Source organism: Melopsittacus undulatus, chromosome 1 (genome assembly GCF_012275295.1).
Source record: "Melopsittacus undulatus isolate bMelUnd1 chromosome 1, bMelUnd1.mat.Z, whole genome shotgun sequence".
Lineage (NCBI taxonomy): Eukaryota > Metazoa > Chordata > Aves > Psittaciformes > Psittaculidae > Melopsittacus > Melopsittacus undulatus.
The window spans coordinates 52,697,651-52,716,427 of record NC_047527.1 but is presented as its reverse complement, the minus strand read 5'-3'; the positions used below and the strand labels follow the sequence as shown (position 1 = coordinate 52,716,427).

The 18,777-nt window shown below is 36.7% G+C and overlaps 1 protein-coding gene across 1 annotated transcript in view; it reads right to left on the bottom strand.

Annotated features, from left to right (window-relative positions):
* Positions 1-18,777, bottom strand: part of ANKRD12 (ankyrin repeat domain 12) — a 63,735-nt gene that overhangs the window by 12,852 nt on the left and 32,106 nt on the right. Inside the window, exons 4-8 of the mRNA XM_005153479.3 lie at positions 13,443-13,589; positions 12,219-12,419; positions 7,838-7,980; positions 6,071-6,218; positions 1,158-5,833 (exon numbers count right to left, since the gene is read on the bottom strand). Of these exons, the coding sequence (XP_005153536.2) occupies positions 1,158-5,833; positions 6,071-6,218; positions 7,838-7,980; positions 12,219-12,419; positions 13,443-13,589 (5,315 nt within the window). The remainder of the gene's footprint in view (positions 1-1,157; positions 5,834-6,070; positions 6,219-7,837; positions 7,981-12,218; positions 12,420-13,442; positions 13,590-18,777) is intronic.

Below are 18,777 nucleotides of genomic sequence, written 5' to 3'. Positions count from 1 at the left end.
CAGGCATATGATCAACTTCTGCTGAATTCTAACATTACCAAGCTACTGTATGTCAGCCAAACAACTGCTTTAGGAAATCAAATATGTGGTCTCCACCAATTTTAGCTATTATGTGTGTTAACTTAAACCATTCAAACAGGCTTAAGCTTGTACGTTTTACCTCAGAACTAGAGCATTTAAGTGAATTAGGTAAATAGGTAGAAAAATAGAAAACTTCCTAATTCCAGGAGTGAAAGTACTTCAGAAAACCCTCAATGTGCAATGTTTCAGATCTCCCGTCCCCCATGGAGAACCACAAGCACAGAACCAGGTGTGCTGAGGAGCAAAGAAAGGAAGTACAATTCAAGTGCTACCATGATTACGCTGATTTCAGAACAAGACACCAGCAAGGACTGTGTTACTGTGAGAGACCTGGAGGGTCACCTCCATAGTAAGTCGTAGGATTAACAGCACTTGAGCCAATTATGTTCTGCATTGCACAGACCTCCCTCATAGCTGTCATCAGGAAAAATGCCTGTGTCAGAACCATGGAGAGCTTTAAACCAAACTAGTGTTCCTGAACTATGGATGTTCTTCAGCGAAAAGAAAAAGAACTTCACATGATTAAATAAAATGCAGAATACTTTGATGATTACAAAAGCTGGGACACAGAAAATTACATCTGCTGCTCTTGAGAGCATTAAGGAGAAACTGAAATAGCTAGCAGGCTCTCTCCTACTTGTATCTTTTGGTGACGGACTTGATATTTTGAAGTACTGCACACACCCCATCCACACCCCCTCCCCCCCCAATGAAACAACATTGAATAATTAAGTTTTAACCAAATTATTGCTAGCAGAAAATCCGAGAAGCTCCTAACAACTGACTTCATTTTTAGAAGGACAGGCTTTACAGTAGTAAATACTTAGCAATATAATATTTGTCTTTTTTTGCCTTTTACAGGTGTCGTACATGATGGTTTGTCTTGTAATAACTCTGAAACCACACTTTTTATGCCTGGTGAATGGTGCTGACATTACTGGTCATTATTAATTTGACATCTGTCAACTTACTACTTGCAGCACAAGTATTCAGAAGTAAATTACAAAGAATGTCAAAGTTACAAAAGCAGAATATGCCTTTTATTGTACTGTATGTTTAAAGACCATGTTACTTACTGTTGGGATGCATATCTTGCTCAAGGGATTGCCATCCAGTAGGTATGAGCCATTGAAGGTCAAGTATTCATCATAATATTGAGGTGCCTGAGGAGTAACACTGCACAGTAATTTACGCTTCTCTTCTATTTTTTTTCTTATGTGTAAGTACTCAAAATACGGGTTTGCTCTCTCAGAACTGTATGGCTGAATCTCTTCAAGTTTCAAAGAATCAGCAATAGCTGCCAGTGACTGCTGGGTTTTCTCCTTAGCCTGCAGTAAAGAAGGGTTCACTTGCGCAGGCTGAGGCACACGCAACACTTTTCTTTTACGTGGATGATGGACCTGAGGATCATCCTCTTCAGTTAATCTAATCCTTGCTTTCACAGACGTTGATGATTCGGACTCTTTTTCTGATGTCTGTGTGCAGGCAAGAGGATTCTGCTTAGCCTGGTTAGCAAGCAAATTTGCTCTGTTCCTTGTGATTCTTTGAGGTATTTCTTGCTGTTCCACCTTCTGATCTTCAGCAATTTCTTCCTCTAGTTTAATTATTTGGCTGTATTTATGCAACTCTTCCCGTGTCATCTGTTGTGAATTATTTGCCAAATTGGATAAAGAGGAATACTGTAGTGGATCATCTGTCAACACATTTTCTCTGTCTGTAGTGCGGGGTTTTTTATTAGCTGCTTCATTTGTAATTCCCTTTGACATTCCTGAACTTAGTTCACAGAGATCAACACTGGCTTTATTATCAACAACATGGACTGAAACCAGCTTTTCTTGTTGGCCTTTTTCATTTCTGGGATCTGAAGTATCTTTTGTGTTACTATCCACTTCACTCTGAGTGGTTTTACAAACAACTTTACTGAAGGCATACAAACTCGTATTTAATTGTGAACTGCTATCACTTTCAGGAATATCTTTTTCTGACAGTACTGTAGGTAGATCATTCACTCCTAGATAGCTCTGTGAAATATCCTTTGCAGAGCTCTCAGAACATACAGCAATGGGTGCATCAACCTTCTTAATATTTGAAGGGAAGAAAGCATTTTCCTGCTCCCTGGTACTAGTAGCATCTGTATCCAAAGTAGAAGTTGTAGCCTGAAGTAGATTTTGTTGTACAGCTGATGAATCTTGACTGCTAATGCCTGGTAAGGAAATGCGTTTAGACACATCTGGGAGTGGCTGGGTAGGTAAAGAACAAGGCGACTGTGAAGGCAAAAACGATATAGATTCTTGAGAACTGAAACTTCCCTTTATTTCAGCATGTTGAGGCAAAATTTCAGGTACTTGTTGCTCTTTTAACGTCCTCTTTTCAGAATTATGCATTCCTGTAACACTGTTCGTATCTTGCTCTGAAACACTATAACCTGAGTTGGTAAACTCATTGTTTAATGAATTAAGTCTGTCAAAAGGCACATCCCATGGTTTGGTTTGCCGAGTCACACCACTTTGACCACATGACTCTAAATGCATATTATCATCTTCCAAAGGGCTTATCTGAGCAGTATTTTTAATGGTACTTGTACCTGTTGTCTGTTTGCTGCCAAAAGCTCCAGTTGGAGCTGATGTGAAGTTTGACTGCAAACTGGACACACCACTTTGAAAATCCCTTTCAAGCATGCTACATGGTAGTTCTGGATGAGTAGAAGTGCTAGCATACGTCTGAACTGATGCCAGACTGTTCTGATTATTTTCTTCAGGTATTTGAGGCTGTTTGCTGTGGTCGGAAACAGCAGCAGGCATGTTGCATCTTCGAACCTCTACTACAGGTCTACACTCATTTAAAACCAGTTTAACTTCTTCAGCAGGTGCTGATCTGATACACATTGGTGGAAGCCTGCTTGTGAAAGGTAGCTTACTGCAATCTGGCAACTCAGCAAGACCATCGGTCTCTTTTTCAAGAAGGGCTGGTGATTTGGCACTTGCCAGAGACAGTGATTGAGAAAAAGACATTTGGGAATCTGAAGATTCTAGCATGAAGTCTAAATCATATTCAATTACAGGCCTTGGAGTACTTACTGTGGTATGGCAAGAATCCTCAGAGCTTGCAACTGAAACCACAGACACTGATCTGGAGCTCAGACCTGTCTTTTCACTTTCTGATTTGGGGGATCTATTTAAATTATCTATACCCAATGAAGGCTTTATAACATTGACACTTCTTGTATCTACTGACTGCAATCTATTACTTGTGGTGTCTTTGTGCTGTTTGTCCTTCATTGAGATGTCTGGCAACTCTGAGCTTTTTGAATGAATCAGTTCTTTGCTTTTTACTTCAGGTAACGAGTGTTTTGGTTTTTCTTTTGTCTTGTTAAGTTCTAAACAAGGACGGTTTTTTAAACGTTCTTTCTCTTTCTGCTTTATTTTTTCTTTATGTTTTCTATGCCACTGCTCTATTTCCAGATCTTTAAGGCTAAGCATTCTTTCAAAACTAGTTTGCATTAAATCATCATTGACTAATCTTTTTTCTTTAGGTCGAACATCCTTTGGTGAAGGGGCTGCTTTAGGCTTAAGTTTTTCATGTTCAAGTTTTAGTTTAAGTGAACTACTTTGATGCAGTTTATGTTTGTCTCTCTCTTTGTATCGGTCTGTATCTTTATCTTTTCTATCTTTCTCTCTACCATCTGGAGTTTTCAATAAATCATCTTTTGTTTTTTCTTTCAACGATGGCAGTTTGTCATGCACTGCTTTATTACTTTCTGTAGTACTACATCTCCTTTCCTCTTGTATGTGTTTTGAGTTTGCTGCTGCTGAGATCTCCTTGTCTTTGGATTTGTCTTTTTTTTCAAGTTCCTTTTCTTTGTCTTTAGTTCTATTTTTTTCTATTTTGGTATACTCAGATTCCTTTTCAGACTGTTTGACTTTCCTTTCAGTACAGTGTTTTTCTTTGCTTTCAGCCCAATGTCTGTCTTTATCAGCCTTTTCTTTATCATGCTTCTTATCAGTTTTTTCTTTATTTCTTTCCTTGTCATCAAGTTTTTTAAGAGTACCACTGCTTTTTAGTTTATCATTTTCCTTATGGCATCTTTCTGTTTGCTGGAAATTGGACTTCTCCTTCACTCTCTCTACATTTTCATTAACTTCTGCTTTTTCTTTCTCCACCTTGTATTCATGCTTTACCTTTTTCTCCTTTTCTCCATTTTTTCTTTCTAACTTTTCAATATCTTTTTCTTTGGCTGAGGTTTGTTTTTCAGTCTTTTCCTTATTTTCCTTAAAATTCTTTTCCTGTTTTTCAGTATCTGTTTCTATTAAATGAACACTGACTGCCTCATCTTTAACACCAAAGCAGAACAATTCAAATTCTTTATCAGCAAGCATAATTTCTTCTTTTGTATCTTTTAATTTTTCATCCTTGAGAAACTTCTCACCTTCCTTTTTGTTCCTCTCCCTCTCTCTGTTCCTCTCTCTCTCTCTGTCCTCTTTAGCATTTTTCTCTTTCTGGAACTGTCTCTCCTTAATTAACTTATCTTCTTTTGCCACAGCTTTTTCTAGCTTTGATTTTCTGTCTGAAGAAAGAGATTCATGCTCTATATTTAACAAAATATCTTCATTTTCATCACTTTTGAAAAAATTCTCTTTCCAAAATTCTCTGTCAAATTCAATACTTCTTTGAACCTCTTTCTCTTTATGCTTATGTTTTTCCTTCTCCCCATCCTGTTCCTTTTTATGCTTATCCTTTTCTCTTTCTTTGTGCCTTAATTTATGCTTTTTAAGTGCTTTACCTTCCTTGTCAATCTTTTTCAGGGTATACTCTGAATTCTCAAATGCTGAGCTATTATCTTCCTCTTTAGTTTTAGGACTAGATTTTTCACCAGATTCTAAGTGAAAATCTTTCTGATGATGCTTGCTTTTTTCTTTGTGCTTGCAAGATTTGCCACTAGAGCTTTCTACTAGGTATTCAGAATCAGTGTTGTGGTCATACCGAACTAATTCAGACTGCAATGTTATTTCAGAACCTCCTGGTGATACACAAGATTTGGTGTTTTCTTGCTTTAATGGTGTTGACTGCTTTTCACTTAATCCACAGGGATGCTTTGAAGATTTGCCAGCAGTGATATGAAATACATGTAAAGAAGAATCTTCTTTTTGGGTGAAAGACTTCTTAAAGGTTTCTTCCTCTCTAGTTTTATCTAAAGAATCTAACCCAGAAGTAGCTATATTTGTTACTCTGGCATTTTCTTTTTCTCGCTTAAGTTCTTGATTCTCCTTATTTTTGCTCTGATTTTTTACTTTCCTTTTAACTTTGCCTTTTTGCTTCTGTTCGTTTGTAACCATATATTCTTTCTTCAATTTTACATCAGAATTCGATGTCTCTGAAATGGAGACTATCTTCTTGTCTTGAGGTATTTCTTCATCTGAACTTTCAGAACTTGAATACAGAACTCTAGATGGCTTCTGCTTTTTGCTTTTAAATGATTTTGAAAAAACTACTTTTTCTTGTTTCCCAAACAAACTGTTCTTATCTTCAGTCTCGTCCTCTTTCTTTACGTCTTTTCTAAGAATGTGCTTGTCATCAATCATTTTTTTCGTTTCCTCTTCGTCATCATCTTTAAACTCATACTCATCAAGAGCAGATGAAAGTGGGGCCTTACTAGGGGTCATTTGTTTGCTGTCATTGGCTACAGAGTCCTTTTCTGCTTCTGAATCAGCATTGCCCTCTACACTGGAAGGATTTACAGATGGAGCTTCAGAATCTAGAGTAAGAATACAAAAAATTATTGGAATGGTCAACCTGGTGTCAGAAGAAACATTTCAGATTAACTCAATTCAATTGAAAGATTTGAAAGCTACCCCTAAAGGTTGAAAACAACCTTAGCAACAGCAACTGAAATCTGCAGCAACTCTTAATAGATAATATTATGCAAAAGATTAAAACCACTTTTCAGACAAATTGATGCACTTGAAGTATGCTATTAAATAGCTACTTTTACCTGAGCAACTTTCCTCATCATCAGAAATGGGCACTTCCCTTTTCAATAGCATTTCCAACTCTTCAGTTTCAGCAACATCAACAGGTCTCTCCCCATGCTTATTGGCTTGAAATGGATTTCCACCATGTCGAAGCAACAGCTTCACAATCTGCAGCATTAAATAAATGAACTTTTAGGTTTTCCACAACATGTTATTTTACCAACATAAAAATCTTCCATTGCACAAGGAATGTGGATAACATGATACGTAATCCCAAACTTCGACCTATGAAACTGAGACTAGAAAGCAAGCCTTCAGCAACCAGAATAAAAAGTCCCAGTTATATGCAATCTGCTTGTTAAAAGATGCAATGGGGAAGACTGAAGAAGGTTGTCCTCTGTTACCCAGACATAGCATGATCATAAAGAAAGGCATCAGTGGCATTTTGTTCTTGCTATTATAGTATTTCCTCACACAACTTATCTGGTTCCTCACATACCAAGCTCTCTCTCTACTCCTCTGTGCTTGATTCACCTTCTTGCTCCAAATTTTATAGCACTTAACTCTAAGGAACAGGAAAGGTTTTTTTCAAGTAGCAGTACTATTGGCTTCCATTGCATTTTAGAAAAGCCCTGACAGAGATCCAAGTATCTCACTGGAGGAACAAACTACCCCCATGCCCAGCTACATACAATATAGCAAAATCATTGATTCCTCTAGCATCAAGGGCATCAAGTTGTTAAAGTTATGATACCAAGGCCACTGCATCTTCAGCACAGTATCCAGTATGACTTACTTCTTTTTGTCATACATGCTAAGAATGGGTAAAATCAGCAGACAGTGATATGTTAATAGGAAACTTCGCAATTCTTCTGATACATGTCAGTGAGATGATCACAAATACATATACTGAGACCAGACAAGCAAGAGGTCCTGTCCTCCAAAACTCTACTACAATTTTATGCAAGTTCTATAGAAAGACCCACTTTTGTTTAGATAGCCATAAGAAATGGTTACTGAAGAGTCAATTACAATTTTACAATCAGATTAATATAATTCATTGCTTCAGCCTTTCCAGAAGATCCTTTCAAACTGAACATCTTTGTTTGGTAGGATTTAAGGATATTTTCTATTTTTTGCTTTATACAGCAGATCAAACAGACCATTATGAAATAAAAGAGATGTAAAGGGAAAGCAGAATAATTTCTGCATCTGTTTTGTAGAAAGCAAGAACTAATTCAGAAATTAATGTAAAATACCTACAGTGTTCCATATACCTTCTCTGCTAATTCATTACTGGTAAAACTTAAAAACATGTACATCAGTGCTGTAGTTCAAAGACCATAAATAAGTGTAGGATATATATACACACACAAACACCTTTAAATATTTATATATATGTGTGTATATATGTATATGTGTGTGTGTGTAGATATATATATACACACACAAACCATTTTTGTTTGGAGACATTTTTATTTCGAGAATTCTACACAGTGGAAGTCTCTCCAAAAAAGTCCATTGAAATGTTTCTTTATTAAAACACCATAAGTGAAACTTTTAAGTATTTGAGAAAGCAGATACTGGTAGAAAACATCTGGCAATAGAAGTAGGATGAAAACCAAAATGAAATAAACAAAACCAAAACAACTTTAAGATGCTCTCAAACCAGCAGAAGCATAATTATAAAACCATATGACAGCAGTCAGGACACTCAGGATTTGTTCTAAAGACTGAGCATTTCAAACCACTTATATATTTCCCTCCCACTCTCCCGGCAGACTCACATTTCTATGCCCACTACTAGCAGAATCATGAAGTGGTGTATCATCATCCAAGCCCTGTGTGTTCACGTCAGCTCCTGCTGCTATCAGGACTTTAGCAACATCATAGTAACCAACATTACAGGCTTCATGCAGTGGCGTCCAACCTGTAGTGAAGAGTGGGAAGTTTAAGTTCGAAAGGTCAAAGATCCTGCCCTACAGATCTCTATGGCCTCGAGACATTTCAAAATACACTCACACACAGTAACTGGCAGGAAGGTAATGCCATTCATCTGATGAACATGTGCTTTATCAATTTTAAGCCTCATGTCAAATTCCAAATTTATTGTGATTACACTGAACATAGAAATCACTAATCAAATAGTAAAAGACAAAATCTGACACAAAATCTCCAGGCTAAACATGGTAGAAATTCTTCAAGTAGTGAGCATTTGAATACAGTGTTGGGGATATAGAGATAACATTATTCTATATGGAAACAGTTTGAAAACCACACTATTAGAAAGAAGGATGGCAAATTATCCTTTAGAGCCACTGAACATGCACCAGGAATCGCTAATAACATTCAGCAGTTACTAGTGTAGGTAACAAGCTAGTAAGAAATACTGGCAGGGAATTTATTCTTGACATTTCCCAGAATATTAGTAATTTTTAGCAATTTTGATTTTCACGTTGATAATCTGAAGTTCAGTGCTCATTTTTTGTAACAGAGCCTCAGTGGAAAACAATGATCAATCTACACACCCCATATTCCTTACCTCAATTTCTCAACTTGATGCCTTCCGCTTCACAGCTGCCCTGAACTTCTAGCCTGCTGCTGATGCCTTCTCAAAGCTCAATTCTGGGAAGGTGTTCAACTTTTCTTTCCAGTATAACCAGTGTAAGTCAGGAAGAACCCATTCACTTGAACTCTGTGTCTTATCAGTAATAGTCTCGTACATCCGTGATGAGGAGGTACAAGAAGCATCTAACTTACCTAATCCCTCAGTAAGATAATTTTTCACTTTTACCTTTCCCTCAAGTTCTCACCTGCCACTCATCTGAATTAAGAAAAGGAAAAAGCCTCTACCTTATTCTAAAGCAAAACACTCCTTCCTGATCTTTGCATCCTGTAGTTCCTCACCAAACATTACTTGGGTCACTCACTTTCAACACTACCTGGTTACCATGTCATTCTTTGCCGTTTCTTGCCATTTGCCCGTTCCTCAATCACTCACAATGATGACACTCTTCTGCTCTCAGCCCTCTGATCCCTGTGTTCTTTCCGGTTATTAAGTCCCTCTGTAATTCACTCTCCTCCATATTTTACTGCTTTGCCTTTCTACCCTATCACAGCGTCTGGCCTGCCAACTCTAGCCCTGGCTTGCTCTCAACATCTGTTTCCTTTACTCTTGTTCTCACACGGCAGTATCATTCTGGCAGGTATCCCATGAGCAGGGTTACTTCCTCCATTACTAATTCATTTTCTGTTCCTTTAGTTCTGCCGAATTCTTAGCTAAAAACTCTAATTCTCTAAACTTCACTGCATCCTGAATTCCTATTTTTTTTCCACTCATGACTCATTGCTCAGATCCTCCCCCTCCTCTTGACCTCTTCCTCCACACAGGATTTTGAAGCTTAACCACCTCTGCTTCTCACTTTGGATTACCAATAGAAAAGTATCTCACTTGATCCCAAACACCTCCTTCAGAGTACTGAATGAAGTCTAATGACTTGTTCCCAATTGATTCTTGCTCCTGTCACTAGATGGCTGAAAGCAGTATTGAGTGGTAAATGATCTGATAAATCCTGTGAAAACAGTTATGAACTTTCATGCCACATCTGCTCAGTTTACTGGTGATGCCTGATTTAATCTGGAGCAAAAAGACCTTGAACTAGAGAAACACCAGAACTAAAATGTCTCAGTCTGTGTAAGCATGCAATTCTTCAGCAATGAATGTCGGATATTGCAGCCTGACTTCTTATGAGCCTGCTCATCGAAGTATCTTATTGTAGACCAGGTTGGACAAGGTTTTGGGCAACCTAGTCTAGTGGGAGGTGTACCTGCCCACAGCAGAGGAGCTGGAACTAGATGATCTTTAAGGCTGCTCCCAACCCTAAACATTCTATGACTATGTTCTCGGAACCAGCTCTCTGCCATTCTCCTCATCCTTTCATCTGCCTTTAAAATGAATTAAGTACCTGTACCAGGTCAGGCTGGGGTTAAGCTACAAAGTTCCTTCCTAGCAGCTCAAAAAGTGCTGTGCATTGTACCTGGGGCTAAAACAGTGCTTATAACACAGCCAGTGTTCTGGCTGCAGCTGAACACTGCTTGTAGAGTGTCAAGGCTTTCTCCCTCCCTCCCTTGTGCAAGAGGCTGGGAAGGGATGTAGCCAGGACAGCTGGCCCAAACTGTCCAAGGATATATTCTATACTATATGGCGTCATGCTTAGCAATAAAAGATTCAGGAAAGAAGGAAAGAGGAATGTTCATAGTTATTGTGTTTGTTTTCACAATCAATCATTACACCTGCTGAGGCCCTGCTTCCCAGGAAGTGGCTGCACATTTGCCTGCTGACTGGAAGCAGTGAATGAATTCCTCTTTTTCCTTTGCTGGCATGTGTAGCTTTTGCTATTCTTATTAAAAGGCCTTTAACTCAAACCATGAGGGCTTTTTTTCCATCTTATTTTCTCCCCTTGCCCTGTCGGGGATGAAAAGTAAGACAGCAGCTGGGTGGGTGTGTGGCAACCAGCCAAGGTTAACCCACCACAACATCTCTTCTTGTAGTGTTTCTATGGCCCCGTCTTCCCCTGAACCTCCCCCTCCTTTTCTAAAATTGCTCATCAACGAATTCTTCTCATCTCCCCACTCAATTTCGCTGAAGATCTCATAGGGATGCTCTTCAGCTTCCTTTCTTTTCTTCTTCTACATGCCAGTCCTGGGCAGCCTCATCTTCAAATACAAATTCAGCTACCCTCTGCAAACCAATAAATTACTGACCTGTTTTTTACTTAAAATCCAGATTTTAATCCATCTAGTGAATACCTTCTCTTGACATCACATTTGAGCTGACAACTAACTGTATCATGTAAGTCCTAATTTCTCCCACTGGAGCCTGTTACCTAACCCACCTCACCCATCCCCACTGAGAATGTAATTCTCACTGTAACCATTCAGACCCATAAAATGAGCATCTTTAAGAGCAGGATTTGCTGTAGGTCTAGTTAAAATACTTACACAAACTTTTATTATACTTTTGCTTCTAAAAAAATGATCCACTTCTACTGCGGTTGAAAGAAGCCAGTGTTTAGGGCCAATGTTGAGAGGCAGAGCTGCTTCTTATGCTGTTTATATAATGTACATTTGATATTTGTATTATTTTTAGTTATCCTTACATTTAAGAGAGAAACGTGCTGAAATCCTACCTTTTTGTAGATGTCTCTTAGACCCCAATCCCACAACAACCTCCACACCCCACTGAACCCTTTATCCTGTAATTTAGCCTTCCTTTCACTCTGTTCCATCCTTCCTCAACCCCAACCTCCTTCTATGCCCTAAATCTCTACCCAATACTCCAGCTCCTAAGTCTTAGACTCTTTTACACTGGCTGAGATAAAAACAGAAAGTACTTTGACTTTTCTCAGTATATAAATGCATTTCATTTGATGCCTGGCCAATCAGCAACTGGAAACTACTGAACTCGAAACTGCAGGTTCTATCATCTTCTCTGAAAGCATTACTTCAGGAATCTTGTATTTACTCAACACATTTTTTACTAAAACATATAGAAACTTACCTACTGTGAGCATATCAAAAACAAAATACGCAAAAGTTTTCCAGCTGGTTCCAAAAACTTATTTATAAGGTCTTTCAGACAAATAGACAGCAAAGAAAGATACCAAAAAAAGGATGCTAAAAATATGGCACAAGTTGCAACTCACCTTGAAGTTCATCAATCAGTGCTGAAATCACAGCAAATACTGACATATCAAAACTATCAGTAATCTAGCAGAACTAAATGACAAGTGCAAGCCATAGTACATTCACCTGCTTTGGTGCACATTAGCTGTCCCAGTGAGAAGACAATATACATTACAATGCCACCTTTGCTGTTACTGAACTTTCCATGTCCTCACATAACCTACAGTGCCATTACCAATTACTGACTGCCTGGTCACAACTGAAACCTCCAGGTAATAATATACTGTTCTAATAATATACTAGGCTCTATAGTGTCCCAGTACTACCACTGCTATCAGAAATTAAAAAAACCCCATGATTTAAGAATTTCTAATAAGTTGTATTTTTTCATTTGCATATAGCATGAACTGAAGTTAAACCTCTGATAATAACTTCAGCATTAATTTTGAATTAGTACAATTAAGAGAACATATATCAACTTACCTGCAAAATCTTTTACATTCACATTTGCACCTAAACTGATTAGCTCCTTAACCTGTTTAACATCCCCTCGAATTGCTGCCATATGTAGAGGAGTTTCCCCTCGTTCATTTCGCTTGTTAACTTTGTCTTTTTGTCTTGAAGAAGAGGTTGGAGTTTTCTTTTGTGTTGGTGTTGTTTGTAAGGGATGATTTAGGGTGGAATCTACAAAACAAGTTTTAAAATGGTCACTGGAAGTTACTTAACACTATTTTTACTTTAGCTCATTTTAACTCTTGTGTTCAAAGATGATAATAATAACTAGTAAATAATTATATTTAAATAAAAGATATATTTGACACTTGATCTGTATTAATACAATGCCTATTCACAACATGCAAAAGCGTGTTTTGCAGTATCTCGCTATTTTTAAAGTAGGTTTCAAGGACAGATGAAGTCTACCGAGACTGCAAGGTTCACAAACTCTGGTATAAATTCTGCTGAAACAGACAAAGCATGACCATGCAGATTAGTATCTACTTTGCTTCTTCCAGCACAATTCCACCATATTTTTATGTAGTGGAATGCCAGTTTGAGGAATTACTGTGTATTGTACTCTATGCACAAATGTTTTTGGCTGGAATACATAGTTTCTTAAGGAAATGCAACTATTCACTTTCAAATGCCAATGTTGTAAAAATGTTACATTTTTACATTTACATTTATACATAAAAATGTATATGTAGAACATATACAAAGATTTTTTTAAATGTAACAGGAGCAAGGACAGTTTCAAGTTCTGAATTCAAAACAAGATGTCACCCCTCTCCCATTAAATCTTAAGGAAACAATCCACTTTCCTTCTAAATGAAAACCCTGCTCCAAATCAAGACAATGAGAGAGCAGTTAAGTTTCATTAAAAAAGAAATAAAACCAACACCCCCCCAACAGATAACATTTCAGTTTTTAAGTAACGTACATTGAGAGGCAAAAATAACTAAGGAACGAAAGAGATTTTCAGATTTTACAGCTATTATAGTACAATTTTTTGCACATAAATATAGAAGGTCAAGACATTGTTATCAAATTGCTTGTGAATGCACAGAAGCTTTAAAATATTTATGAATAATTCTTTAAAAAAATCAATACAATTAAGGATTGTTGAAAAAACATCAGGGTTCAGAATATTCTGACTGAGACAAAATTAAACAGGCAGAAGGAAGAAAGCTGTTAACTTTGCAAGCTCACCTGGACTGTTGTCTCTTGCTGTCATCTGCATGAGAAGTGCCATCTGTTTGCGCTCCGACAAAGGATAACCAAAAAGAATGCTAACTGGTGGTGGTTTCTTATTTCCAGCATCCTTCTTAATTCTCTTTTTCTCCGAACCTTCCTTCTCTGGAAATATTAACATTTAATAACTCAAACTGCTGTTCTATTAGAACATCTTTCTATAAATGAAAGCATTCTTTCAAGGTATGTGAACTGGTGACTGGTGACAAAAACCAGAAACTGCATCTCTAATTTACTGCGTTTGTATTAGTTTTGGTTACTTGTTCTAATCATATCAGAACAACCTGCTGAGTTAAAGCACTTAAAGCTCTGAGGATTACTAAACAATTCTGGAAGATGAAACACCTGTTTCACAGCAGGAAGATTGTCTATGTCACAACTTCAATTTTCAGAGATTAAAGTCAGGCACTTAAAAAGATCAGCTAGTCAGTTTTCAGCCTTGAACACAGACCTGAGACTGCTCGATTCTATTTCTCTCAAGATACCATGTTAAAAATTACTAAAAGGCTTTTAACTACTGGTATTGTTAGCTATTTGGATAAAAGACTGTTTCTCTCAAATTCATCCTGTTACTTCACCTTAAGAGAAATTTATTCTCCAAAATTAATCTCTTTCAAAATCACACAGCTGTTTTACATACAGAAGTTCTTTCCTTTTATCAATACTTACAGAAGTTATTTAATATTTCATGTTCAAGTTTTAAACCAGGAGCTAAAATTACCCATCTGAATAAACAGATAATTTCTAAAGCTATTCAGTACCTGCAGACTCTCACATATCTTCAGATTGGTTAAATGTGTTCTAATCAGTTAACTTTTTAACACCTAATGATCTTCAAACCTATAATTTTGTGTAATTTGGAAACTTTGGTCTATATCTGCCATACTTTTCAAAAGTTCTCCCTTAATTTTTCTGCATAAAGGTCTTGTAAATTGAACACAGGCATTTAGGATAAAGTATGATAGAAAACAACTGATTTGTGATAGACTTTGACTAAATCACTTTTAACTGGAGCAGTATTTAATGTTCTTAAATCAGTCAGATACAAACTCTCAGTGCATCATATTTCTTTTGGTACAGCTGTTTTCTGCAGATCTCCCTATGTGGTCATTATTGTTTAACTATTATTTTCTAGAGATATAGTAGTTTGCGTATTTATGTGGAATGAAAATCATTTATTTTCTGTAATTATCTCATCTTTCTAGGCAACTACTTTTTTCTGTCTTAAAAAGTTCTCATCAAATAAAACATTTTATAACTTGAAAACAGCTTTTATTACTTACATATTAGATCTCTAATGTCTACCTTTTTCTTCAGAGCCCCTAAGTTCACTAGTTGAATACAAACACACTGGTTGTAAAAGATGGTTCCAGGAACCTTATTCACAAATTACGTGATTTGGAATTTAATTTTTTGAAACTGTTAAAAAAACATTTTTAACCAACACTGTCAACAAGGACCAGTCTGAAGAATAGTTTAACAGACGTAACCAACAGAAACATCTTCCAATTCTGGGCATTTCTAGAGATCCTGCTCACTCTACTGTACCTTCATCTTTTGGAAGCCTCCCTACTGACAACCTTCCGAACAGGCCTTTAAACAGCTGGACAGGACTCTGCATCCTACAGTCAGAGGTAATCCCAGTTCACCCTCCAGGCTGGACTACTGACCATACAGACAGGGAAGAATCCAGTATGGATGTCTATTGCCTACTTTTTCTCCTCTGTGGCTGGCACAAAGAAGCTGAGATCTAAAGATTACAACAGCATATGTAACAGATGAAAGGCAGGCAAGGGGAAAATGCTGTTGGACTGATTAACCAGACTTGGACTTACATAAATGGTAGAATTTGGCCAGGAATTTGTTGACGCTTGGTTGGGGATTGGTACTATTGGTTAAATAAGTCTGGTTGCCACACTGATCTTTTTAGCTTTTTGTGTAATAAGTTATGTCAACTTATTCTTACTGTGACCAATTACCAACTGATGTTTCATCACGTTTAACACTGTTAAACTTTGTATTTTGGGCAATACTAAAAAGATTGTGGGAATTTTTAAATCTTAATTTTTTAAAAATTGAAGATGGTACCAGGCTTTTTTCAGTGTTGCCCAGCAACAGGGTGAGGAGCAATGGCCATAAACTAAGCACAGGAAGTTTCACCTCAACACGAGGAATAACTTTTTTAAGTCGAGGGTGGCAGAGCACTGGAACAGGCTGCCCAGGAGGGTCATAGGGTCTCCCTCTCTGGAGACATTCAAAACCTTCCTGGACACATTCTTGTGTAACCTGCTCTAGGTGGCCCTGCCTTGGCAGAGGGTTGGACTGGATGACCTCCAGAGGCCCCTGCCAACCCTAATGGTTCTGTGATTTTGTGAATTGCAATTAAACTAAGTGAAAGTAAGGGGTGGGAATTTTGGTGTTATTACTTGTCCCCATGATTATATTGGTCCTCCCAGTTTCATTTTCTAAACATCAACCTCAAACACCTGTATGATAAAAGCTTTATTAAAACATGAAACTAACCCCCCAAGCCCCCTATAATCTGCAAATGTAGAAAATATTAAAACGGAAGACTCCACTGAGGCAGACCTCATGACTTTCTGCAGGGACATAAAAATTAATAAAAATCACAAATTATAAGCTTAAGTCTCGTTGAGGTTTCCTAACCATCCCATTCCACATTTCATTAAGCCCCAAACTGTCTATTTTTTATCTTTTTATTTTCTCCATTTCTTCCTAAAGCCCTCTCTGTGGCCCTCCTCATTTTATTTATTTCCTCTCATTTTCTGCCTTCCTAACCTTCTCTAAATCTCATCTTCTAGGCTATTCAGGCACAGGAAGGCAAGTAAAGAGTGCACACCTTGAATTTCGTAATGATCAAAACAGAAATACATGATTTTACAGATTAAACAGTTACAAGCAAGGCTATTTTAAGAATGGAAAGCTCCAGACCTATGTACATATTAAAAAACCCCTACAAAAGCTATCAGTCACATTTAATAAGGAAACAAGATCCCTTTTACTAAAGCAATACATGAGATATTTCCAAACTGCAGGCATCTCATACTCATTAATATCTAAATCAAGGCTATTGCCCTATTGGTAGAATGTCTGCATAGGAAATCTTAAAGAACATCAACACTGAAATTGTACTTTCAGACTTTTCACTGTGAATATGTGGTTATCTCTCCAAGGGTAATGTACAGCATACTCTTCATTGACTAACTTAGTGTTTCCATCAAAACAATGTATTTCAGTTTGTCTGGCATGATCTGCTACTTCTTAGCTTATGCTATTTACTGTTTATGATTCTTTTCTTCAAAAACATTCATTTTCATTCTGAATTATTCCTTGGAACTTTATAGCTATACTCAGCTTGAGAAAATAATATATCTAAATAAACAAAATAAATGTTTTGATGATCTACCTTTTGCTTTTTTACTATACAGTGTACTTTTCCAGGTGTTTTTATCTGTTGGGTTTTGACTTGGGGTTTTTATTTAGTGTATGTGTGGGTTGTTTGTTTGCTTTTGTTGGTGGTGGCTTTTGTTCTTTTAATAATCTTCTTAAAAAAGCTTACCAAATAAATGAGCACAGTTAAATCCCATCTCATGTTTAGTGTTGTCAAACAACATGAAGATCCTCCCCTACACATTCCAAAGCATTTCAGTGGTGAGCAAATTATTCTTCTATTACTCTTTATTGCCACAATGTTTGCAAGGCATTTCTAGAGCTTTCCAATTAAAGTACCAAATAAGAAGACAACTGCTCTCACCAAGTTATACTTTAATTATGCGCTTTATATGTCAAAAAAGACACAACTTTATTAAAATTTGTGAGCCTTCGTATGTGTTTTCAGTAAAACTGAACAGTGCAATACACAAAATTAACATGATCAAGAATAAACTTAAAATATATAGTACATCCCGTAAGAGGCTATTGCTTCCCTCTCTCAAGATCTCATGCATATGCTATGCTCTGGTTCTGAAAGTACAAAATAGAATAACACAAGACAAAAGGGGTGAAAGGAAGCAAAAGTAAGGGAGTAGGGCATATGGATTTTTTTTTATACACCAATAAATAAATAAGATAGTAAAAATTTTTTCTTTTTTTTTTTTTTTACATCCAAGGAAAACAACAATGCAAGTGATGATAAGGAAGCTACAAAAATCCACAGAAAAATTCTTCTAAATTACTGGGAACCCCATTATGCTTGTTGCAGAGTATATTATACGATTTGTTTTCATTTATTCATTCCAGGAATACCATCACACAGTACACTATATTTAGCAGGAGAAGTTGTTCCTGTTAAAAACATTCAGGAATTTTGACTTTTTAGCAGTTCTTTATCTTGAGGTAACAGAAAACTTTACATAGCTGTGTACTTGATGTTTATACAATGTTTAGAGTACTACCTTCCCTAACAGAGGGATAATATCAGTTTAAGAAATTAAGTTTAAGTAGAATTTAATTCATAAAATTGACAGTAAATTAGGTTTTTGTTTGTCTGAGTTTTTTTGGGGGGATTTTTTTTGTTTTGCATTTTGATTTTTTTAAAGATTTTGAGCATCTTTTTCAGTCTGTGGAATGGAAATATCTTTTACATTCACTTTCTTGACACTTTCTGGTGTTCTTCAGCAGCTGGACACAATACCAGAGAACTTCTTGTTACTAAAAGATATAAAAATCAAAGCTCTTCAAGTGGCTTCATGTTCAATTATCTTTATTAAATAACCTTCATAATATGCAGCCAAATCTACCTAGGCAACATTCCTTTTAAGATTTTCCTTTTGCAATGTAAAGTTTTCACCTAACACTTAATAAAAGGTCTTAAAAATAGCAAAGTTATGTAAACCAGTGACATAGGTGCATTTGAGCACTTTTTTGGAGAGGAGCTTCATGAAAGTCACTCACACTCTAGTCCTAGATATTTCACTCTAGGACTAGAAACATCAGAATCACCAGTAATTATTTAAGAACTTATGCATGACAGATTATGTTCCAAGGCAACCAGTTATGTATGTTGTGTGTATGTGCGGGGGTTATTTACTTAATTTGGATACATTACAAATTTACAGTCAAGCAATTTCTAAATGTTTTTTGAAAATAAATTATTAAATAATATGATGTGTATTTCTCAAAGCTAACAAGAACATCACATTTAGTAAAACAACCACCTTACTGGATAAAAGAAAGCAAAAAGACCAAATTCAGACTTCAGGTCTCATGATAGTCTGGTTTAATATAGATCTCCTGTCACAGTGCAAATTGTAAGGAATAACAGGATTAAGAA